Source organism: Eptesicus fuscus, chromosome 19, assembly GCF_027574615.1.
Source record: "Eptesicus fuscus isolate TK198812 chromosome 19, DD_ASM_mEF_20220401, whole genome shotgun sequence".
NCBI lineage: Eukaryota > Metazoa > Chordata > Mammalia > Chiroptera > Vespertilionidae > Eptesicus > Eptesicus fuscus.
The window spans coordinates 37,594,639-37,615,030 of NC_072491.1; the positions used below are offsets into that span (position 1 = coordinate 37,594,639).

At 38.5% G+C, this 20,392-nt stretch overlaps 1 protein-coding gene across 1 annotated transcript in view; it reads left to right on the forward strand.

Moving 5' to 3' along the window:
* The window catches only part of C19H8orf34 (chromosome 19 C8orf34 homolog), a 253,026-nt gene that overhangs the window by 36,407 nt on the left and 196,227 nt on the right, over window positions 1-20,392 (forward strand). The window contains 2 exon segments of the mRNA XM_054708756.1: window positions 11,294-11,441; window positions 16,947-17,078. Of these exon segments, the coding sequence (XP_054564731.1) occupies window positions 11,294-11,441; window positions 16,947-17,078 (280 nt within the window).

The window sequence follows — 20,392 nt, forward strand, 5'->3', positions numbered from 1 at the left end:
ACAGGCACTCCAATCAGGGATTCGAGATTCTGAACATCTGGAATGGGGCCCCCTGTTCCTAGTAAGAATCGCTGGTCAAATACTAATTGTGAGCTCTTTGATGTCAAGGAATGTAGTCTGTTTTATACTTCTCATGTTTGCCTCAGCATGTCAAACAAACAATTAAAATAAAAATGAGCAGTCTGACCTGATTAGTACAAGTCAGCAATATGTACTATGAGAAATTTAGAAATACATATGAGCACATGTCCTTGTGGTTTAGGAGTTTATAGTTTGCTAAGGGAGAGACACATGGACAACTATTGTATTAGAACTATATTATTAGAACAACTGTCTAATAGCAGGCAAAGGAGGTGGTGGTGGTGGGGGTGGTTGGTGGTGGGGGGTTGGTAGGAGTTTGATGTTGTGGGGTGGAAAATAAACATATTTGTCCAAGGGGTTCAGTGATAAGGAAATCTGTAGATCCTAAAGGCAGGGAAATAGGAAGTATGCTGGGTACTTTTAATGGTACTACTTTACATATAAAAAACCTGTATACTATATCTCTTTCTTGGGAGGCTGTACTTATAGAAGTTTAGCAATTTTCACACTAAATGGAAACCTTGGGGGCATATCTTTGTCTCAATCCCTGCCCCCCCCCCCCACCCCCCCCTCCCCCTCCCCACACACACACACCTCCTTGCCACCAAACAGTAGGAGACATGTCCTATTCATCCTGCTATCTCTCAGGCCCTAGCAGGGAATTTAGCATAGGATTAAAGAAAAACAAAAGACTCAGTGTCTGTCTCTTGAATGTTTCTAAATGTGTTATAGTTCCTATAATGTTAATGATGACATTAATCATTAATAATCATAGCAATCAGTGACTGAGGAATTCCACCTGCACAGTATACAGCACAACTCCTGGTGGCTTTGTAAGCCCAGCCAGGTCAGCCCATCCCGCTGGTCTTCAGTTCTCTCGTAAAGTGAGAAGTTTTTCCAGATGGTTTTGCTAGTCTTCTCCAGTTCTGTCGATCTCAGAATATCACTCTGGTTCTCTCACCTCGTTCCCTTCGTTGCTTTTACAGTGAGACGGAATCCTTTCTCCTAGCCTCCCAGGTATTTCTCCATTCTCGTTTCAATCCCCATATTTTCCTAAGTGCCATCCGAATTCGTGTCCCAACTTGCAGTTTTATGCATCATTATCTCAAAAATCACAAATGAACTATTTGAGTGTTTGTTTCATTTAGCAATTAAACTTGGAGAAGGATCCATTTGAGTATATATAAACTGCTTTATTCTCTTTAATAATTAAGATATTCCAAAATATGGTATATAATAACTTCTTTAGCCAAAATCTTATCAATAGACTTTTAGGTTATTCACTATCTTTATTTTACATAATGGTCAATAAATATCCTTATATAGTTGTCATTTTTGAATTGTTGAATTGGGTTGCACATTTTTACTTTTGAAATGCATTACTTAATTGTGCTGCCCTATTTAAGAAACACTCAGTCCTATGAACTGTCACTGAATATTTTATTTTTATGGGTTTCTTTTAGACTGTTTCTATCCTTTTATCAATGGCATATTTCTAAAGAAAAGCAAAATATATGTACCACAGTTTACAAGCCTGAAACATAGATTACAGGAATACAAAGATACTAAAATATAATCGATGATTTTTCTGTAGCCATTTTAACTATTAGAAATCTTCAGGGCCTCTTAGTTAATTTAAAAACCAAATAGGTCTGCTTAAACAAAGCTGGTTAGCATTCACTTGTAGTTGAACCAGTGGTTGGTATCTGTGAACACTATCCTATTTATATTAAATATATACTCGTAGGTTGATTAGCATAAGCCTAAAGGAATATGTAATGAAACAGTTGTCAGGAGCAAACATAGTATACTGGAATACTATTTTGAAAATCCAGTAGTTTTACCACAATCAGGATTATTATTTTGGTCCAGAAGCATTCACTTATATAATCCCTATGAAAGAAATGATTTTATAACACTTTGAAAAAGTTTCAAGTACTCTTGAGATATTCATGGTATATTTGAGTTGTTTTGCTAAATATGCAGTTTTAGCACTGGGGAAATTTACTGAAAAAAGCAGTGTATAGCACAGCAGTATTTGACTCAGCAACTCTTAACATTCCTTTAGCCAGGGTTGGCTTCATGGCGGTGTGACCTGGGCCGTCACACAGGCCCCCGCGCTCAGAGGTCCCCATACTTGATTTAATGCTCTGCTCTCGCTATCTTTAAATTCTTAATCATTTTTGAACAAGGGGCCCTGCATTTTCATTTTGTACTGTATCCCACAAATTATACAGCCTTTAGTATATTTTTCAGTACGAAACTATTTATTAGAACATATTCTTGAGTCATTATTAGTCTTACAGTCTGATGCTTTGGTTATCTCTTCAGCTTAGGGAGTTTTTATTAATTTTTAAAAATTTTCTTATCTGCATTTTCACTTTATTCTTCTGAAATGCTTCTTAAAAGGATATTGGGCCTTTCATACCTTACTTCCATGTCTCTTAATTTATATTTCTCCTTATTTTTGTAATTGTGTTTTTTTTATCATTAGATTTATTCCATTTTTATTTTTAGATCACTAACATTGCCTCAAATTAATTGAGTCCTTCCATGTATATTTTGATTTTAACCATACTGTTTTAATCCTCACAAATTCTATATTTGCTTCAGATTTCTCAGGTTTCATGGCAGAAAATTCCTGTTTTATAAATGCAACATTCTTTCCAGTAGTTTCCTGAAATAGCTCTATTTCTTCTTGGATCAGTTGTTCTCTTTGTTTATATACTTGTTCAATTTTTTCCTGAAATTTCTAGTGATTTTTGGTTGTTGATTCATATATATGAATGAAACACAAGGTTGATTATCATCGGTAGCTTGTACCAGTTTCTCTGTACTTGAATAGATTCCCCCATCCGACCTCTTCCTTGACAAGGAAAGCTGGGTATTGGCTTAGAGAGGTTAGCCTTTGGGCTTCCTCGGACAACACATCAGTGGGTAGTCAAGGTGCTGCCCGATAAGGAGGGCCTTGCTTTGAGGGGGACTTGCTTTCCTGGGCTCACTCCCAGGCATCTGACCTCACCTTCCATGAGATGCGGAGTCCAGTGTTACCTCTGGTTCTACTCTGCTGCTTCTTGGAGTCCAACACTGTTCCTGGAGAATTTCTTAGACAGGTAGCATGAGACAAGGTTCTCTGACCTCACTCTGCGTAAAAGCTCAGCTTCCAACAGCACCCCTTAGGAGAGGGAGATGGGATTTCAGCCAGCCCACCTGCTGGGAATGCAATTTCCTAATGACTTACACTGAGGGTGTCTCTTTGGTCTCTCTTTGTGCTTTAGCTTGGATAGTCTTTCTGGCTCTTGGAAAGAATGGAACTGACTTCTCTTGTCTTGGGCTGCAGTGTCTTCCATGCTTTGATGCAACCATAGTCTTAGCCCACCTACTTCAGTTTTCTTGCTTCCAGAGTTTGTTAAAGCTCTAGTCAAGTGATGGCACCCTTCCTTATTATCCTTGCTAGTATGTTTTCATCCTATGAATAATATCTTTTCTGTTATTTTAATGGGTCCTTGGGGCATGAGGGAAGGGCCAGTGTATAAGACCATAGATTATACAAGAAACCAACATGTATTTAACTAGTTGCACAAATGTTACAGAATCACATGGCTTCCAAATGGTATCTGTGGTCTGAATTTTGTGTTGAAAGAAATGTTTTTAGTTAAATAAAAATATATAAGCATACACAGCATATTTCATATGTAAAACATTCTTGAAAACAGCTGGCAATTTTCATTGCTTCAGCAGAAAATGGATTTTACTGAATGATTGTGAATCTTCCTAAATCACTTCTTAGTTTACCAGCTGCACTGCGCTCAGCCAGACCCAGTGCGGGTTTGTTGTAATTGATTTCTGTTTATTGTTCATCAAGGAATTTTAGTTTTAAGCATATGATATCTGTTTTTATCAAAACACATATAACTCTACAAAACCTTATAAAAAGCATATATAAACAGAGTTCAGCACATACCTTCTGAGAACGGGGCTGTTAGGTGTCTGTAAATTAGAAATGAATTTCCAGCAATTACTCAGGTCATCAATATGCTCTTTTACTTACCATAAACCATAGGGAGTGCATGATGTCAGCATGCTGTTAAATTTAGCTTATCTAAGAATTTCTGTCTATACCTAATGCCATGATTTTAGTTTATGTAAGTTTAGTATTGAATGCCTTATCTGTTAACATTTTTGTAAATTGACTTGGTGTTCTGTGTATTAGGTACAATTTTTCTTTGAAAAATGAATATATAAATGTTAATGCATGTAATATTTTATAATTTGTGATTCTAATGGTAATAGTATAGTTTTTCTAGCTGAGGAAATATTCCTAATAAAAAGGAAACATTAGTACTTATATGTTTTAGACTTGCTAGTTTTAAGAACTATTTTTAAAATATCTTTTTAACTCCATGTCTTCAGATTATATTGCCCACTGTCCTTCATTGTTATTTTGATCCACAGACCTCTGGGTGGTTCATCTCGATTCCTCAATAGTTTTATCTCCTAATTTTTGCCACACTCTCTAACACTACACCTGTATTCCATCTTGGCGATTTCCATATACGTGTAGATGGCCTTTTCATCATCCTGGTGTCTTTAGTGAACTCCTTTCGGCCAATGATTTTTACCTAATACCCTGTTTCAGCCATTCCAATTGCTGTTACCGGTAACTAACAGTAGGCTCTTCATAGTCTCACTTCAAACATCCTTCTCTCTGACTGTCTCCTCTATCCTTCTAGCTTACTGTCTCTAGTATCCTAATTCCAGCTTTTCTTTGGCCCCACCTGGACATCCAGTTCATGGATCCTGCCATATCATCATTTCCCCTTATCACATTGACGCCCTCACTCAGCTTCCTGTCCATCCTAAATTCTGGGGCCAGTTATTGTAATTCTGCAGACAGTTATTGTAATTGCTCCTTTGCATGTACTCACAAGTGCCTTGTCCCTCTCTCAGATCATTGCGCGCATTTCGCTAAACCACAGCCCTGCCTAAATACAGATTCTTACCTCTTCCACGCCTGCACCTGTGCAGCTGAACGTGCCTGAGAGGAAAACACGCTGCCACACTAACTCACATATTCCGCCCCCCCCCCCATCCCTTCCTTTCCCCATGTTTTAAGATGTGCTACAATGTCTCATCTTTCTGGGGGGAATAATAGCGTGCCTGAGCTTAAATCTAGACCTGGATGTGGGTCTGTGTGCGGCGCTGCCAACACAGTGGACAGGTGGCCCGTGCAGCAGATGGCCAGGTGCAAAGTGTCCACCTTGGTCTGGCACCCAGACGGTTCCTATTACCACTGTTTCACGCATGGCAGTAATTGTGGAGGAGCCCTCTCCCCTACACTGTAAGCATAGGACGTTTCCCTAATGGCGATCAGCCTCCATCCTGGACACTGGCTTGCTGTCCTAGGATACTTTTTACTTATGGAGAATGATAAGGCTGTGGAACTTTCTGCAGTCCTGTCTCCATCTCCAACCTGACATGCCAGCTGCACGACTCCTCACCTCAATCTGTCAGCCCCCTGTTCTGTCTCTGTGTAAATCCTTGTGGGGGCAAAATCGATCCTTTTATTGTGAGGAGCAACTTTGCAAACCTCAGGAGTTAAATATTCACATTCAGGAAAGAGGTTTCTGGATTGAGTGAGAGGCAGAATAATTCCTCTTATGAATACAATACAGTTGACCCTTGAGGAATGTGGGGGTTAGAAGCACCGCCTCCAGTCAAAAATCCCCATATAACTTTTGACTCCCCAAAACTTTCCACTGTTTTGAAAACATTCTGTATATAAGTGGACCTAAGCAGTTCAGACCCATGTTGTTCAGGGATGAACTGCATTCATAAATTAGATTCAGACCCAACCATGATTCCCAACATAGCTTATTGCAAACAATAACTATTTCATTTTGCTTATAACCGAATGTATCCTTTCTTTAATCTCATATATTCATGAATGGAATATAAGGATATCCAAAATTAGTTACTAGACTAATGATAAAATATTTAACAGTGATTACTTGGTTTATTATGACTGTATGAGCTATCTGCTAAAGACAGTATAAGAACCCTTCAGTTTATTTATTTTTATTTTTAAAATATATTTTATTGATTTTTTTTACAGAGGGGAAGGGAGAGGGATAGAGAGCTAGAAACATTGATGAGAGAGAAACATCGTTCAGCTGCCTCCTGCACACTCCCCACTGGGGATGTGCCTGCAACCAAGGTACATGCCCTTGACTGGAATAGAACCCGGGACCTTTCAGTTCGCAGGCCAACACTCTATCCACTGAGCCAAACCAGCCAGGGCCCCTTCAGTTTATTTTAAAAGAAAAAACATACCCACAGAAACTTTCCATCCAATTTGAAAGGTAAAAAAGAAGCGCACCAAATCTTAAGAAGTTTCAGGATAGAAATTGCTGTGGTTTTAAAGCTCTTATTAATCTAACTAGAGGCCTGGTGCATGAAATTCGTGCATGGGGGAGGGTGTCCCTCAGCCCAGCCTGCACCCTCTCCAATCTGGGACCCCTCGTATGTCCGACTGCCTGTTTAGGCCCGATCCCACGGGCAGTCGGACATCCCTCTCACAATCCAGGACTGCTGGCTCCCAACTGCTCACCTGCCTGCCTTCCTGATTGCCCCTAACCGCTTCTGCCTGCCAGCCTGATCACCCCCTAACCACTCCCCTGCCAGCCTGATTGATGCCTAACTGCTCTCCTACCAGCCTGTTTGCCCCTAACTGCCCTCTCCTGCAGGTCTGGTCACCCCTAATTGCCCTCCCCTGCAGGCCTGGTCCCCCCCAACTGCTCTCCTCTGCAGGCCTGGGTCCCTCCCAACTGCCCTTCCCTGCAGGATTGGTTGCCCCCAACTTCCCTCCTCTGCCGGCTTGGTCACCCCTAACTGCCCTCCCCTGCAGGCTTGATTGCCCCCAACTGCCCTCCCTTACAGGCCTGGTCCCTCCCAACAGCCCTCCCCTGATGACCATCTTGTGGCGGCCATCTTGTGTCCACATGGGGGCAGCCATCTTTGATAAGGTGACCAGACATCCTGCTTTTGGCGGGACAGTCCCGATTTTTAACAATTTGTCCCGCGTCCTGCAGCATTTTAAAAAAGTCCCGATTTTTGGAAAGAATGCACAACAAGCTAGGGAACGGCAGGAGAATGGGAAGGGAATATATGGTTTTTCGGCGGCCATGTGGCTATTTAGCCAGGATATGAGTTTTATATTATTTTTGTTAATTTTATAATGTTAAACTTTAATAATAACAAATAATTGTTGAGAATTGATTATCGAGAACTGCTTATCAAAGTTCGCATTGTTGATCAGTTGTTAGAATTCGATCACCATTGTTTGGACTTAATGAACAATGGCATTTTTTGGGATTGGCAATGACGAAAACATTTTGTAACTGTCTCTCAGACGATACACATAGTACTGCGTGCTAGTAAGCTAGTTAAACAAGTGATGTCATTACAAATCAGCTATTCAGATAATTTAGGTAAGTAATTTATTTATTTCATAAATACGTAAATTTTCTTGAATTTAGCAGACAGTACTCGTATTATTTATATTTTATAGTGGCGGTAAAAAGTCTAGCGCCGGCCTTGAAAGTGACACTTAAGACTTACGTTATGGCAAATTCAGAGGAAAAATAATACAAGTTAGTATTGTTATTATTTAGAAAGAAATATAGGATTAAAATTAAAATAATTTTAAAAATATAGTTACTTTATAACAATCAAATTAATTTAATTTATAAACTAATAATAAAATATGTTCATGTAATTATGTACCTACTTACTGTGTTTTTAAGCAATATGTATATAATAATTTATAATATAATTTTAAATTATTTTTTTTAGATTGTTAACATAATGAGTAAGAAAAGAGGATGCAAATTCAACGATGATCTAAGAAGTGAATTTCCTTTTATTAAAAAAACCAAAAGCGATTACAATATAGGCCAAATTTTTAATCAAGAACCCCCCCCCACCCCGGGCCGAAACCGGTTTGGCTCAGTGGATAGAGCATTGGCCTGCAGACTCAAGGGTCCCAGGTTCGATTCCAGTCAAGGCTATGTACCTTGGTTGTGGGCACATCCCCAGTGTGGGGTGTGCAAGAGGCAGCTGGTCGATGTTTCTCTCTCATCGATGTTTCTAACTCTCCCTCTCTTCCTCTCTGTAAAAAATCAATAAAATATATTAAAAAAAAAAAAGAACCCCCCCCCCCCCCCCCCTGGTCAATGGTGTCCCGCTTTACCAATGTTAAAATCTGGTCACCTTAATCTTTGACCACTTGGGGGCAGCCATCTTGTGTGTTGGAGTGATGGTCAATCTGCATATTACTCTTTTATTAGATAGGATAGAGGCCTGGTGCATGGGTGGGGGCTGGCTGGTTTGCCCTGAAGGGTGTCCTGGATCAGAGTGGGGGTTCCCTTGGGGCGTGGGGCAGCCTGAGCAAGGGGCCTGTGGTGGTTTGCAGGCTGGCCACGCCCCCCAGGGACCCAAGTGGAGGCCCTGGTATCTGGGGTTTATTTATCTTCTGCTTGCTCCATGGCAGCAGCCATTTCTATTGGGATTTATGTATCTTCTATAATTGAAACTTTGTAGACTTAAGCAGAGGCCTGGGCCAGCCAGGGTGTGGGGAAAGCTTGGCTTCCTCCATCGCCGGGGGCAACCCTAGCCTCCTGCTCTTTCCAGCTCCATGGCTACCGCCATTTCTGTTTGGATTTATGTATCTTCTAGCATTGAAACTTTGTAGCCTTGAGTGGAGGCCTAGGTTGGCAAGGGCAGGCAGAAAGCTTGGCTTCCTCCATTGCCGGGGAAACCCAAGCCTCCCTCATGCTCTCTGTGGCTGTAGCCATCTTGGTTGAGTTTATTTGCATATTCTCTCCTGATTGACTGATGGGTGTGGCTTGTGGGCATGGCTTGTGGGTGTAGCGGAGTGATGGTTAATTTGCATATTACTCTTTTATTAGATAGGTTGTTACTTTATCTGAATGCTCAGGCCTTATGTGACAAAAGTAATCTAGTCGGTCCTACTATTTATCTTTTTCTCCATTTTTTTCATAGCTTTTGTAATGTACAATGGATTTAAATAGAACATAATACATCTCTTCTACAGAAGCAAGATCCAAAATGCTTTAAATTGCATTCCACTGATCCATAACTGGGGTTTAATTGAACCCTGCATTGTTTTACCACAATAGAGCAATGATCTCTCAGTTCATAACTAAATGATTGCTATTTTAAATAATAGAAAGAAAGAAGACCTGTGTCAGCTGGTTGCTTGCTTATCTGTTTTCAGAATATTAAAAGTATTACATTTGTGTGATAGGTTGCTTCATGGTATATTTAAGGTGGGATTCCTTTACTCCTTTTATTCCTCTGTTTAATCTGCACATTTTTGAGATACCTTGAATTGCTTTATCCATGTCTGTGAGATCACATTGGAAGTTTGTCATCTACACAATCCTTTGCCTCTACTCAGATAAATCTGTGTGTTCCTACACTGTTAGAAATGTCCATTAATATCTTTGAGGTATCATGACAGCAGTTTCTTGTATATGAAGTCAGAACAGTATATTTTTCTGGGCTAAGAAATCTATGAATGCTTGAAATATTGTTTACCAGGGCAGTTAGGCACTTTAATAACTAATATTTACCTGGGGTCAGTAAACTTAGCAATCAGTCAATCATTCATTCATTCATTCATTCAACACCACCTATGAGCAGTAGAGTTCCAGCCCTAGGGAGAGAGTATAGATCAGACCAGGCAGTCCTTCCTCTTAGTGCTCTGGGAGGGAGGAGAAGAGACAAGCACCAACAGGTGAGCAACTATTCAATGAGATGATTCAGGAGAGTGCTAAATGATGTGAAGAAAATAAAATAAGGAAGTGATAAAGACTTATGAAGACTGGTGTCTAAGAAGCTCTCAATAGAGATGCATGAGAGTACAAGCCAGCCATCTCAACATCTGAGCGAAGGGCATTCAAGGCAGAGGAAATAGACTAAAGACAAAAAAAAAACAACAACAACAAGGTGGGAAATTTCTAGTACCCCTTCTGTTGGCACTCTGATACCTGATTGTTGGGCCTCCTCACAAGAACCACTGCTTCTCACAAATTCTGAACTTAAATTGATCCTCGACAGACTGAAATGATGGGCTAAAACCAACAAGAGGAAATGTGACTGATGTGAATGTAAAATGGTGCATGTGAGTGACAAACCCCATTGCTCAGTATACCCATGTGGGTTGGCAGCTGTTCACAGGAGAACAGTCTGGGGAGTCTAACTGACCACACGTTGGAGCTTGCTCTTTGCTGTTCCTGACTGGAAAGAAAACAATGTGTAGATATCACCCTTAGTCAGATTTCTGCCCGGTGTAAGGCATCATTAGCAGTCCAAAAATGGAACAGCCTGTCTGGCCGGTGGAGACATCTCCGTTGCTTAACTGGTTAAAAAAAGAAGAAAGAGGGAATACCCATCAGGACTTTTGGAGAAAGGAAATTCTGCAGTGTCTGTAGGCCAGTCTAAGACACTTTTTGTTTTCTGTGATTCTGTGACTTGTTACTCATTTATTTTATTCCAAATAAATGTTCTTCATTTTGTGATATTTATATACAGTTAGGAAGAAAAAATATCATTGGTATATGAAGTATATGGTGAGGTTTATGGAAAGCTGGGTTTATCACGCCATCTCTCCAAATGCTAATCTGAAGTTTAAATTCTTTTTTTTTTTTTTTTTTTAGAAGTTAAAATTTTTAGGCTATGGTTTTAAAAAGAGTTTAGATTAAATTTCTAATATGTCTTTAACCAAGTAGAATAATAATAATGGCTGGCTTATACTCATGTGTCTCTAATGAGAGCTTCTTAGATACCAATCTTCATAGAATAATACTATATCTATCTATCTATCATCTATCTATCATCTATCTATCTATCTATCTATCTATCTATCTATCTCTCTATCTATCTATCTATCTATCTATCTTGGCTTTGCCATGTGTCAGCTGTGTAACATGGACAACTTACTTTTCTGCACTACAGTTTCCTCAAAATGAGGACAATAACGTGTACCTGCCTGAAAAGATTGCTTTTAAAAGGATTAAATCAGTTGTTATATATAAAGCAGCTAGAATAAGCAGCTGGCAATAGTAACTGCTGAGTAAGTGTTTGTTATAATTGTTAGATGTAAATGTATTTTCTATTCTACCTTCAGGAATTAATGACCAAATTAATAACTGAGACACCTGACCAGCCAATCCCATTTCTCATTGACCATCTTCAGTCCAAACAAGGAAACCGAGGGCAACTTCAGCGAACTTTATCTGGATCTGCAGCTCTCTGGGCAGAAAGTGAAACATCAGGTAAACGAAACAATGCATTTTATAGTTAATTCTGATACATGGAATGTAAAACTTTACAAAAAGTCTTTCTGATTATAGTGAGATAAATCTAGATGGTTACCTAGGGTTTCATGAATTAATCTGTAACCACCCATATGCTAAAATTTGTCATAAAATATGACTGAATTTGAACATAGTGTTAGTATTATGCTTAAAGTATGAGAATTTGTGTATTAAACTTATGAAAATAAGTCAGATTTTCATGAAAAGATTTCATTCTATATGAATTCAAGCTAATTTTTCTAAGCATTTGTTCTTTATTTCTTTTTGTGAAGAATTCGAATTAAATGTCTGTAGCTCACTTGTAGAAAGGTAAACAATAGATTTCTCCAAAGTTACTTTTCTTGTTGCTCAAACTGATGATGATTCTCGATTTCCCCGATTTTATCTGTGTAGGCAGGGCAGCCTTAGAAAGACGCCTTTACTCTGGAAATTGGGAACCAGATTTACCTGAGGCAATAGCCTCATCTTCCCAGTGAGCCTGGTGAGATAACTGGGTAGACTTAACTTCCATATCGGCTTGTAAGATAACCCTTTTCCTTCTACACGCTGGTCTGTTGGGTTGGCATTTACTTTCAAAACCAAATATTCCCATGTCTGTTGCTTCAGTAGCCAGTTCCTTGCCTGATGGATTCCTACGGGAAATCTGACTGCCGGGCCTCCACATGCTTTCCTGCAACGACCCCCTCACTCCTCTCGTCCTCTTTATGCTCTCGTGCTGCCTTGCAAGGATTTTGGTCTCTTTGGTTGTATTCTCATATTAGTACCTTCCTGAGACCATATCTCAAAAGCACACTAAGGTACATAGGGTTTAGGGGATTCCTTTCGGAATGTAGACATCTCTGGTGTCAGTTATCCAGAGGGAAGTGATCTGCATCATACAGGAAACTAGGATATGAGCTTTTGGCATACAAAAGAGCAAATTCCTGTTTCTTCCTGGCCTCACTTTCTTGGGTTTAAGCTCTGAGGAGCTTGGGTATATAGGCATGGACTCTGGTTTACAGGTACAAAGAAGACACTCATTATGTTAAGCAGAAGAGATGAGCATCTGTGAGCCCAGTGAAGCTCGTATGAGCCTTATTTATAAATTATAGTATTTGAAGAGGCAGTAATGTATGAAAGTGCAGATTTAATCAGCTTATGTTTAGTATCTCACAGTTTCCATGGGTCAGAAGTCTGCTCCTGGTTTAACTGGATCCTTTGTTTAATCTCACAAGTCTAGAAATCAAGCTATTGGCTGGGCTACATTCTCATCTGGCATAAGAAAGAACCTGCTTCCAAACTCATTCACGTTATTGGCAGAATTAATTATGACTGGGGTCCCTGTTTCCTTGCTGGATTTTAGTCCAGGTTACTCTCAACTCCTACATGCAACCTGCAGTTCTTTGCCACATGCCTCTCTCACATTATGGCAGCTTACTTCTTTCAAACTTGCAAGGGGATTTCTCTCAAGTTTAGTAAGATGGAATCCTATATAACATAACATAATCATAGCATTAACATCCCATCATCTTTGCCATATTCTATAGGTTAGAAGTAAGTCAAAGATCCTATCTACACTGAAGGAGAGGGAACTATATAAGGTATAACATCAGGGGACAGAGATCACGGTGGTCATCTTAGAATTCTGACTGGCACAAGTGCTTTAGGACGCAATGCTTAGGGTGAAGGAGGGGTGGAGATCACTATAACTCCCCAGTTTATTAGCTTGAGTAATGGTATAAATGCTTGTTTAATAAAGTAAGATAATAACACAGGACTAAATTTATGAATTATAGTAAGTCCAGTTCCTATTGAAAGATTTGATCTTCTTGTGGGGCATCTTAGTAGATAATTCCAGCAGGCAGGAATGAGTCTAAAAGTTTTGGGATGGGTCAAGGCAGGAGTCACAGGTGAGGCATTCATATCATACATATAATCATTAAAACTGTGGGAGTGAAGGAATGGAAGAAGTTGTGGTTAAATTAACAGATTGAGTAGGAGATGGACTGGGAGAAGGCCAGTGTGAGGTCATATCTGATACCTAAAATGTTGTCTGTTTATTGAGAAGTGAGGTTACTGAGGACAGCTGAAGATCTTTAGGAGGCCAGTGTAAGTGAAGGTTCAGTGAAAATGGGAGAGGTACAGAAGGACAACAGACTGTGCTATCTGAGACTTGAGGTAGAATGATTCCAGATGATGAGAAAGTCCTATTGATGGCCTTAGTTTGGGAGTATCATAAGCATCAGGGAAGTGAAGCTTTCAGAGTTGAGGACAAGGAAGTCTGAGGTTTAATGGGTGGTTTTTCTAAGGATTAAGAGGTCACCAGGGTTTCATCCAAGTTGTTGAAAGGTCTAGGGAGACTGTGCCAATATCGTGAGTAGGGTTGTAAGAGATATCAGGGCCAGTACGATGGTGATAATAAAGTGTGGTGAATAGTGTAGACAGCCAGCATTACTCACAAATCAGGAGGGACTTTCAACCTAACATGGCTGGACCCGGAAAACCCAGCCCATGGAGAAGAGAACACTCACCACTCCAGGAAGCTGCGGAGCAGGGAGTGCTCCTGGGGGAGGAATGAGGTGTCTCTTAAGACATGAGAGGGGGCGGGGGTTAGGAACAGAGGAATGTTTGTTTACCATGAAATGTATGTTCCAGAAAATGAAGAGGAAAAATTTTGGAGGGCAGAGTATGACAAAAGGGAGAAAGAAAGCACAGAATAATCCTTGGATATGAATATAGCTGGAGAAATTTTAGTTCAGGTGACAGTCAATAATGCTAGTTTAAACCTTGTCTGCAATTTTGAATTCTTTCTTTTGGTGTATGTTCTAATTAGTTAGAAAATGTCTCAATGTTTAAAGTATATGGGTATAATACTTTTTGAAAATATCTCAAGATGTCCTCTTATTGCCTTTAAATGGATCTAGCAATTTAGGATACAACACCTTTTCCAGAAGTTTGTCATTTAATATTGTCAAGGACAAACCTGAAAGCAGCCTTATTTTATTCCTTTTTAGCTATTTTAATTATTCTTTTTAAACACGAATGGGATTTGCTTTCTTTTCATTTTTGATGTTCAAAAGTTTACTGGGAATACATCTAAATGTTTGTCTCTTTTCTCTAACTTTTCCTATGCTCACTAAATCCTTGCAATCAACAAATCCTGCTCTTAAGCCTAGAACATTGTTTTTCTTTTTTGTACTTAGTTATTGCTTCTATTATATTTGTTTAGATTTCTTCTTAAGGAAAATCAAGTATGTGTAAATATTGTTCTCTATTTCTCTCATTTCATTACACATGATATTTGCCTTTCTTTATAGACTAACTTCTAGGGAAATTTATTTGTCAATGTGTTCTGTGTCACTGATTGAATTTTCTGCAGTATCAGTTTTCTCTCTCTGGCTTTGAACAGAAATTTAAATGTTGGTATTGCATTTCAGCTTCCTATCAGTATTTCCTTATCTTCTTTTTTATTTTTAATCTCTGTCTGCAGTTAAATTTTTTATCATTTTATTTTTATTGGCAAGTTAGCCACAATGTAAAATTTGAATGTTTCAATAATAAATCTTTTGTAAAACCATCAGTTTCCTCTGTATCTTGAATGTTGTATTCTTGTCTTGCATATTGAATGTTTTTCTTAAAATCATATTTTTATTCAAATTTAAATGAGGAATGTTCTATTTTTAGGCTTGTCAATAGATGGACTCTATTTGTCCTCTCACTGTATAGCTTGGAATTTTTTGAATCGTTCTAAAGAATTTTAGAGAAACAGGTGAAAGCAATCAAAGCCACTACTAAAATTTCCAGTATCAGTAAAATCCTGTGGGTCTCAGCTAAACTGACTAGTGACTGTATGCCTCATCTCTTTTCAAACAACTAAATAAGAACAATATTATTACTGGATTATTTAAATTAATGTGGACTTGTTTTTCCTTGCCAGTCATGGAGAATTTAAAAGGCCACAAAATCCAATGTATCGTTTCTCTCTGGTTCCTTTTAGCTTTTCTTTGTATCATGAGCTGCTATATTTTACAAACAGGATTCTTTATTCCTTTACCCCTATTGCATTAGAATAAGTTATGGTGCTAGGATACATGTAGAAAGAAAAATTCTGAGAGATTATGAAACAACATAAGGAGATAACTCTGAGACAGGGGCAAGCGTTGTGGATGTCTTGAAACCCCCCAACATCTTTCTGATTTGCCTATCTTTTGTCTCAATCCTACCAATAGAAATACCACCTGGGTTCTGGCAGTCCACAGGCCAATATATCAGTTCCTGGTGTTTTAGAATATTTATACCTCTTTTGGTATTTAATGGGATGTTGGAGGTAGAAAAATTGAATAACACCTAGTTAAGTACAACCTTAACATGAACATTTGAGAAATCCACATGCTGTTTATTTAGTGCTTATAAGTGGGTGGCCAGAGAAAGATGTATGACTTGTTCATAAAGCTGGGGTGAAAACCTGTAAATGTAAACAAGAAGACAGAGGGAAACTCAAAAGAATGCCATCTGGATGAAAGAGGAAGATGAGGAAGCAATGAATGAGACAGAGAAGGAGTAGTCAGGTTAATGGGATGAGAAGTTCGTAATGCTCTGAGAATAGAAGAAAACATCCTGCAAAAATAAGTCTGTCTAAAAAGATGAAATTCTTGGTGAAGAAGTCAAGAGGGATGAACTCTTGAAAAGATCATTTGGGAACTGGTATGACATTGACCACCTTTGAAAGGGAACTATAACTTTAGCAAAGTTGGTTGAATTAATCTTTCTTGAAGAAACAAGTGGGAAAATAAGTGATGCTGTGGAAGAAACGTAGGTGAATGTCAGTTTTCTGTGTCATAGTAAATAATGGATAAACTAACATCAGTAAAATTTACTTAAATATTTAGTTGTTTTATTTTCAGCAGAATACAATGTTTTCTTCCATGGCAGCATTTAAAGACTTTTATTTTAAGTAATGGTAACCCATGCCTTTCAAAGCCTTTCAAATAATTTCACAGTTTAAAATAATCTTTATCATATTACTATACACACTGATTCATATCAAATCGATAATTAAAATGTATAGGGGAAATTAAGCAAGAAATGCTTTTGGATATTTGCATTATCTTATTTTATTTTGTATTTTTATCGATTTCAGAGAGGAAGGGAGAGGGAGAAAGAGATAGAAACATCAATGATAAGAGAGAATCATTGATTGGCTGCCTCCTGAATGGCTTCCACTTGGGATCAAGCCTGCAACCCGGGCATGTGCCCTGACCAGCAATCGAACCATGACCTTCCTGGTTCACAAGTTGACACTCAACCACTGAACCACACCAGCTGGACTATTTGCATTATTTTTTATATAAGGTGACCTGTAGATTTTGCTGAGTATACCTAATAACTTCCTGAATTTAGTTTTTTTATGTATCTTGAAATCACATTAGTGAGCATGTATTTACATATATGTTTGTTTGTTTGTTTGTTTGTTTGTTTGAACAGAACATAAAGGAACAAGAAGGGATGTGAGAAGCTATGATAAGCCTTGGCAATTAAATGCAAAGAAGCCCAAAAAGTCAAAAAGTGACCTTGCTGTCTCTAATATTTCTCCACCGTCACCAGAATCCAAATCATGTAAGGAAGTTTGTTATTCAAAAAATTACTTAATGTATATGTAAGTCTGTGTTATTAACAAAATGAAGAAAAGGTAAGAATTGAAGCCAAATGTTTTATCTGACATTTCTGGCTATTAATCATAATGAATTTTGTATTTATTTCAGCATTAACATTGAGCTTTATTTCTGTTTGGTAACTTATTCATATTCTTTTTTTAAATGTATTTTTTCATTGTTGACAGTATTACCGATATCCCCCCTTTCCTCCCCGCTTTGCCCCCCTCCACCCAGCCCCTGCATGTGTAACAGATTTAGAGCTTTTGGAGCATACTCTTTTAAGAATGTATTTTGCCTAGAATAGGTCCCTTGCCTCTCGTGGCCAGTTGCAGCATTGTATTACATTCAAAGCAACACCCACCCTACATTTTAAAAAGTACTTAAAAGCAAATTAAATCTATTAGAGGAGGAGCAAATGAGATTTGTATTCAAAACATTTAACAAAATCTTATGAAGTCCTTCACCGATTATTTCCCTGAAGTCCTACTTATTATTTATTCCTGAAGCCCCTATATTTACTTCTGTTTCGTTCTCTCTCTCTCTCTCTCTCTTTTCCTCCCTCCCTCATTTTCTTCTTCTTTACCCTCCCACACCCACCCTACCCCGCAATGATAAGTCTGTAACCTTCGAGGCTTACTAATTTTAAAGGGTCAGTACTGGATCCCATCCACTTCAGGGAAGAATGCTAAAAGGCTGCTCACTCTGAAGAGGCCGTGCCCTAATGAGGCTGCCGAGTCACACACTGTGGCTGGTGTTCTGGCATCTGATGGATGATGTCTCTCTCTGTTCAGGTGACCTACTCCCAAGTTCTGATTCCACCCAACCGTCAGCGTTTTAAAGCCAAACTAATAACAAAGTGAGCTTTTATAGTATATGTAGAGATTACATATATGGCAATAAGAATACAGGGTCAGGATTATTAACTGGAAAAATGTAGTCAAAATACAGTATGTTAAATTGTTCCTGAAGTAACAGAATATGTATTGAACTTACACTGGGATAGGTTTAAGATGCATATTGTAATGTGTAAAGAAACACTACAAAGCATAACATGGCACAAATAAAAAGTCAGTAGATGAGTTAAAATGGGATGCAAAAAGAAAAATATAATTTATCCTCCCTAAGCAAAGGCAGGAAAAGAGGAACAGCGAAATAAAGAAAAGATTGGAAAAATAGAAGCCAAATACCAAGATGTTAGGTTTAAGTAAAAACATGTCAATAATTACAGTAAATGTAAAGGTACTGAACATCTCAATTAAAAAGCAAAGACTGCCGAAACCGGTTTGGCTCAGTGGATAGAGCATCAGCCTGTGGACTGAGAGGTCCCAGGTTCGATTCCGGTCAAGGGCATGTATCTTGGTTGCGGGCACATCCCCAGTGGGGGGTGTGCAAGAGGCTGCTGGTCGATGTTTCTCTCTCATCGATGTTTCTAACTCTCTATCCCTCTCTCTTCCTCTCTGTAAAAAATCAATAAAATATATTAAAAAAAAAAAAAGCAAAGACTATCAGGCTAGATTTAGAAAACACACACTATATCCTTTATCATCCTAGACATAAGCATATTATTATCAAATATTAGCAGTTTTATTGGTAAAGTCATTTGGAGGAAACAGTACATTTATTTTTAACCCCTACACAGAAACTTTGGGTGGCGGTCACAGTGAGTCAGAATTTGATTAGTATAATAAAGAATTGCTCAAAATTAGCCCTGCTCAATATACTAGTACAGTAGGCTGCTGTATGGGCCAATGGCGGATGCCATCTGCAGGGTACTGTGGATGGACTCCTGCATTGGGGGTGAGGTTTGCCCCAGTGAAGTCATAGACGTGCCCTCTCTTAGGTTCTGTCACCACATGTGTGTCATCTGATGTTGTTGATACTGTTCTGCTGCTTTCCATTTCTCCCGAGAATATTTGTTAAAATGTATTTAAATTGTAGTTCTCAGTTTTAAGATTAAGTATAACTAAGTAAGGTTTTTAATCCATCAGAAACCTTCAAGAGATGCCCCCACCTGGAGTCTGTGTCCTTCCATTATTTATTGAGCCATCTTTTGAAATCCCCAGCGTAGCTGACTTGACCATCATCATACTGTGGCCTTGGTTGACCTAGATTTGGTTTCCTTGATAAATTGGATATATGTGCATGTATATATCAGATCATCACAAGCCACAAAATATTTAAAACGTTATTTTTAGTTCCTCTTGAAAGTTGCTGAGGAAAGTCCTTGAGTGTTGTATCAGTCCTCTGTTGCTTCACATATCCTCCCTAAAACTCGATGGCTTAAAAAACAACAGTTTGTAATTCCTCATGATTCTGTGGATTGATTGGGCGCTGCTTCTTCTGGTCTTGCCATGTCAGTGCAGTCAGTTGGTAGGTCTGTGAAGACTGGGATGCTTGGGAGCTGGCCATGTCTGGTGGTTATTCGGGAATATTAATTGGGACTGATTTTAAAAACAAACACTGTTCTCTTATTTTGTAAATTAAAAGGAGAGAGAACTCTTGATAGCATATGTTAATATGCAGGAAAATTAGATAATGCAATGATATAGATTAGATAAGTTGTTCAATGAAGGTTAACAAAAGTGCCAAACAGTCTTTTGAAGGATATGGTACAAATATAGTTTTATCTGCTTCCTTTTCTGAGTTCCTCTCCCCTATGCCTGGGCTTGTTCCCAGAGATCCCCTGGGGGAATAGCAGTGTGCTTGGAAGTCTTTTCTAGAACCATTTATCACACTCACTCTGTCCACTCTCCAATGTTTGATCGCCAATGTGTTGATGTTAGCGGATATCTCTATCCCAGAATCCCTTAAACAAAGAAACACAGAGGAAGCACTTGCATTCTGTTTTTTATATTTTAGATTTATTTAAATTACAGAAGTAATATTTGCTTATTTTGACAATTAAAAAATACAGACATGTAGATAGTCTTTCTTTCTTCAGTCCACTCAGATTCTACTCCCTCAGAAATTGTTTGTATCTTTTCACAGCCTTTGAAATAGGTTGCATTTTTTTACATCCTTTTCTTGTTTAATAAAGATCTTCCCAGACAAAAAATGGCTATTACCCCCAAACCAGCATTGCAAGAAATGTTAAAGAGACTGCTGTCATAGTAATAAGAAATATATATAGAGAGAAACATAGGTATAAAGAATACATCCTTTTCTTTGTATAAACTAACACAAAATATATATGGGTTTACTTGCTTCATAAAACTGGCTTTAAACTGTAAACATTAAGTAACTTGATTTTATTATTTTAAAATGCATTGTGGACAT